Source organism: Coregonus lavaretus (assembly GCF_964263955.1).
Source record: "Coregonus lavaretus genome assembly, chromosome: 40".
NCBI lineage: Eukaryota > Metazoa > Chordata > Actinopteri > Salmoniformes > Salmonidae > Coregonus > Coregonus lavaretus.
Window position 1 is genome coordinate 13,371,333 of NC_140027.1, and position 5,558 is coordinate 13,376,890.

General features: G+C 48.0%; 2 protein-coding genes across 2 annotated transcripts; both read right to left on the minus strand.

Moving 5' to 3' along the window:
- Nucleotides 1–698: 698 nt before the first annotated feature.
- LOC311113439 (histone H2B) lies at nucleotides 699–1,073 on the minus strand (the record flags this gene model as incomplete). The annotated part of the gene is made up of 1 exon (XM_084156652.1): nucleotides 699–1,073. The coding sequence occupies one exon, from the start codon at nucleotides 1,071–1,073 to the stop codon at nucleotides 699–701; it is 375 nt and encodes a 124-aa protein (XP_084012778.1).
- Nucleotides 1,074–4,694: 3,621 nt separating this feature from the next.
- Nucleotides 4,695–5,105, minus strand: LOC311113625 (histone H3.2; the record flags this gene model as incomplete). Its single annotated transcript, XM_084156886.1, has 1 exon — nucleotides 4,695–5,105. One exon carries the CDS (start codon nucleotides 5,103–5,105, stop codon nucleotides 4,695–4,697), a length of 411 nt encoding a protein of 136 aa, XP_084013012.1.
- Between the last annotated feature and the right edge of the window lie 453 nt (nucleotides 5,106–5,558).

Here is a 5,558-nt window from a genome sequence, read left to right on the forward strand (position 1 = left end):
TTGCAAGCGCTGTGCTCTACCAACTGAGCTACAGGGGACTATATGGATGATGTGACCTTGACCGGAAATGACCTGTAGGCCAAAAGGGCTACGTTCATATATATATATATATATATATATAAAAAATATACATTCATATTATTCACCACCTTTTTATTCTTGCCATCATCATTCTCGTTCACATCATTAGGGTATAGTCCAATGATGGAGCATCCATTCACTCCATCCGTGTCCTACCGATTCAGGAAGTCAACTCAAAATGACTATCTGCTCATTAGACGATAAAGGGAATTTATTTCCAATCAAACCCAACAGACTGCCTTTTTGATTTATTTATTTACACCCTTTGTCAAATGGTGCCATTTTACATTGCCTTCACCTGGAATAGAGCCCGACAAACATGGGTTACTATTCAGCGCGCAAAGACACCAAAAAAGGCGCGCTAAACCCCTACGCTGGAACGGGCAGGGGAAATGATACAATGTAGCCGCTCTCTGAGCCGGCGCGCGCCGCCCATTAAACAATGATACAATGTAGCCGCTCTCCGAGGCGGCGCGCGCCGCCCATTAAACAATGATACAATGTAACGCAGCCTACCTACGCATTCATTCGGTGGCGATGGAATTGCTTTTTTTACTGACAGAGTGGGTGGCTCTTAAAAGAGCCTTTGGGTTAGTAGAGCAGTCCAAATGCGCTGTTTACTTGGAGCTGGTGTACTTGGTTACGGCCTTGGTGCCCTCGGACACGGCGTGTTTGGCAAGTTCACCGGGGAGCAGCAGGCGCACCGCGGTCTGGATCTCCCTGGAGGTGATGGTAGAACGCTTGTTGTAGTGGGCCAGGCGAGAGGACTCTCCGGCGATACGCTCGAAGATGTCGTTCACGAAGGAGTTCATGATTCCCATGGCCTTGGAGGAGATGCCGGTGTCGGGGTGGACCTGCTTCAGGACTTTGTACACGTAGATGGCGTAACTCTCCTTCCTGGACTTTCTGCGCTTCTTGCCGCCCTTCCCTGCGGTCTTGGTGACGGCTTTCTTGGAGCCCTTCTTGGGCGCTGACTTTGCTGGCTCGGGCATGATGATGTCTCGTTGCTTCTCAGAAACGAATGAGGGGGTGAAGGGCGCTTACCCGTCTTATGAAGAGGAAGCTAAGCAAAGTCAGCGGCCGTAGACACTCCCCTGCTTGCTTGCTCCCTCCCTCCCTCCCTCCCTCCCTCCCTCCCTCCCTCCCTCCCTCCCTCCCTCCCTCCCTCCCTCCTCTCTATAGCCTATGCTCTGTGACCGATGGGGAATTGTGTGTTTCAAAAGGGGGGCTTTAATAGGTGTCCAAATGGCACGATTGTTGTGCCAAATAATGCTGGTGATAGAATTGCCCACTTTGGCACCGTCAGACATAGGGCTCCCATTTTGGACTGTGTGTGTGTGTGTGTGCGCGCTGTCCCCCTCTTTTCGAGCCACGTCTACCGACTCGTGGTGGCTTTATGTTGTCCAAATTCCACTATTGCTTGACCCAAAATAATAACGTTCTTACACTTTGCCACTGTCAGATATAGGCCTCCCTCTGTGCGCTAAAAGTGGACGGGACATTAGAATCCTCTAATTAATACTCCCTGTCCACTCGAAGTGGCTCATACTTTCTTACTAAATTGCATACTAAACATTTGTTGTTATATATAACACTACATGGAATGGGCCCATTTTAAGCGGATGTGGGTGGCTCTTAAAAGAGCCTTTGGGTTCGAGTCGGGGTGTTGAGGTTCCGAAGAGAGTGGGTTTAACCGCCGAAACCGTACAGGGTGCGTCCCTGACGTTTCAGAGCGTAGACCACGTCCATGGCGGTAACGGTCTTCCTCTTGGCGTGCTCGGTGTAGGTGACTGCGTCACGGATCACGTTCTCCAGGAACACCTTCAGGACACCGCGGGTCTCCTCGTAGATCAGACCGGAAATACGCTTCACGCCGCCGCGGCGAGCCAGACGGCGGATAGCGGGTTTGGTGATTCCCTGGATGTTATCGCGGAGAACTTTGCGGTGACGCTTGGCGCCTCCTTTTCCGAGTCCCTTGCCGCCTTTGCCTCTTCCGGACATGGTGTGTTCGCTAGTTGAGTTCAAGTGAATGAATGATTTCAGCGCCGGTGCGCGGTGCGCTATTATCTGCGTTTGGTCGACCTGATTGAGGCCGGCGGCACAGAAAGCGCGCCTCTGTTATATGTTCGGAGGCGTTGCAAAGGGGAGGGCGCTCGTTCTAGGGGACTAGGGAGGAGCGATTTCAAAGATGACGTGAAAGCAACTAACGTGCGCGGGAAACATACTCAAATACTGATATAGGCTATGTGGAACACAAGGCCAAACTGTGACAACTGGGAGATCAGCTAGTACACTGTGTCCCTCTCCTCATATTGTTATTGTTGTTGTTGTTGTTGTTGTTGTTGTTGCACCTGATTCTACTCATTGAGGACTTGGTAATTTAGGTGACAGGTTGTTCAATCAGCTGTGGCTGTCCAGGCCTACAAGAAAAATGGGTCCTGTTGGGGGTAGCCTACTCTACCGCTGGAGTTGGGAAACACTGAAATGGAAGGGGGACACGCAGTGAGCAAAACTCCTAACCACATAAAAACACAGACACTTGAGATCATTAAGAGCTATAAGGAGTCCATCAACTACCTGGTCAGTCAAGTCATATAGGGGGGGATTTCATGGCCACCTGCTGGAGCAGAAGTCATGTTTGCCAACACTGGCCTTAAAATCATTAAATTTAGGAGCTATAAGGAGTCCATCAACTAACTGGTCAGTCAAGTCATATAGGGAGGGATGTCATGGCCACCTGCTGGAGCACAAGTAATGTTTGCCAACACTGGCCTTAAAATCATTAGGAGCTATAAGGAATAAATCAACTCATCATTCAAGTCATATAGGGAGGGATCTTAGCACCACCTGCTGGATCAGAAGTACCCTTCACCGTAGGCACAAGAGAGCCATCATCTCTCAACCGGTGCAATTTCCATAAGTATGTGGTAATAAAACAAACAACGACAGCTCCTCATATAGGCAGTGGTTTCACACATTTTTCTCCAAGATGTTCAAACGTTCATAGATGACCAGCAGGGTCAAATAATAAGCACAGTGGTTGTAGAGGTTGCAACAGGTCAGTCAGTACATCAGGAGTAAATGTCACTTGTTGTTAGTGTTGTAGTTCCTATTTCTACGGTGTTGCCTACCTGCAGCAATCATGATTTACCTGCAGTGTTGATTGCAATTACGTAATTTGTCAACTCATAATAACAGATGTTTTGCAAACCGTTGATGTTTAAATAAATGGATTCCCGGTGTCCGGATACCTTTTCTCTTAAGGGATGTGATTGAGTGAATCCAAAGTAAGTTGGTCTAAATACATAATAGGATGAATCATTCAGGTAAAATAACACAATGTCTATTTGAGTCGAATCAACGTAATATAATCCTTTTTACGTCTCTATCATCTTTACTCAATGTATTGGACCACATCAACTCAACTTACTCAAGCTTATCTACTCATAAAAACAAGCAAAAAGATCTACTCAACAATATGACGTGTGCTTTTGTTGACTGTAATAGCTTGAGTACATTCCACAAAGTCATTTTTTACAGTGTATCTAAAGACACGTTTGTTGTGGTGATGCACTTTTTCTTTGACGTTGAACTTGCATTGAACAGACAAATCCATTTCGTTACAACCCTTTTGTAGTATGACTTAGGAATATTTGTTGATGATCCTAATGTCTATGCGTGAATAGTGATTGGTTGTTGGTGAAATATTGCTGAGAACCCATCATTTCCTGGCCTTTTTTCACTATTGAGCTATTTTGAAACATTTGTTTTGCTATTGGATTCATAATGGTGACCTGGGACAAGTAATTAGTGAAACCAGAGTTCAGCAGTTGCCATTAAAGCGATCGAACCAAGTCATCCTAATAGGCTAGTATTAGCCTAAAGCAGGGTTTCCCAAACTCGGGCCACATTTTGGGAGTTTTTGCCCTAGCACTACACAGCTGATTCAAATAATCAACTCATCATCATCAAGCTGGGAGTATTAGAATCAGTTGTGGAGTGCTAGGGCAAAACGCAAAACGCGCACCCCTTGTGGACCCCAGGACCGCGTTTGGGAAACGCTGGCCTAAAGAGCAAATGCTGAAAGGGACTCACCATGAGGTGCAGTACCCACATTTAACCACAAGATGGCCTCCGTGCTCCATTGTAAAGTTTGGGCCTCTGCATGAGTCTCTCAGCAGCACTGCAACATGGGACTTTCAAAGTAAGTTGGCATGCAATGTTTTTTCTGGACTGCATGCAAGGCTATTATTACACACAACTAATAGTGTCAATTATTCATCTGAACACAATTCTTGTTACTATTCGGCCTATATTATCACTCGTTTCTTTTTCCCCTCCTTTGTAAAGCATTTTACTGTGTTACTATATAGTTCAAAGGAAGTGGATGATGCCAGATGGTTGTGTATATACACACACACAAACATTGAAGCTAGACTTCAGGCAACTAAAAAGGTGCAATACGTAGCTTTTAGACGTGTTAGTGAACAACATACATGGTGGCTAATGTAGAGGTGCGTGTATACATGGAACAATTGTGCCTTTTTGATGGAAATATGGAGGTGGCTCTTAAAAGAGCCTTTGGGGGATATTCGAGTTCAGGTCATCCTCATTTATGCGCGCTCTCCGCGAATACGGCGGGCCAGCTGGATGTCCTTGGGCATGATGGTCACCCGCTTGGCGTGGATGGCGCACAGGTTGGTGTCCTCGAACAGGCCGACCAGGTAAGCCTCGCTAGCCTCCTGTAGGGCCATCACGGCGGAGCTCTGGAAGCGCAGGTCGGTCTTGAAGTCCTGGGCGATTTCTCGCACCAGGCGCTGGAAGGGCAGCTTGCGGATGAGTAGCTCAGTGGACTTCTGGTAACGACGGATCTCTCTCAGAGCCACGGTGCCGGGCCTGTAACGGTGAGGCTTCTTCACACCGCCGGTGGCCGGGGCACTCTTGCGAGCAGCCTTAGTGGCGAGCTGCTTCCTGGGGGCTTTGCCACCGGTGGATTTGCGAGCGGTTTGCTTGGTTCTGGCCATGGCGCTGCTCTGACAGTCGGGAGTATAGCCTCGAAATGCCTATGTGAAGTTTATAAAGCCGGCAGTGGCGCCTGCTGATTGGACACCATCTCCCCACCACCCCGATTGGCCCGTTTCGCAGGCCTCCTCCGTTGGCCATTGGACGGGAGGCCCGGCCTCTCCAAAACTCAAACTCCCGGTGCGCGCGCAATAGGACGCCGCCGGCCCTTTACGCGCAATAATAGTCGCCAAAGTCAAGAGTGACAGCTTATAGGCACGTATCATCTAATGCTAGCCTGCTATGGCAAATGAGGCCAAGTAGGTGTTGTTGTTCATGCAAGGCCTCATGTGGGCACAGAATGTCGAAATAGTTGTGTATACACCCACTCAATGTATTGCGGTCATAGAAAGGTACTTTGCGCTTTTGGAGAGCTAGGTGGTTGGCTCTTAAAAGAGCCTTTGGGGGTTGAGTAG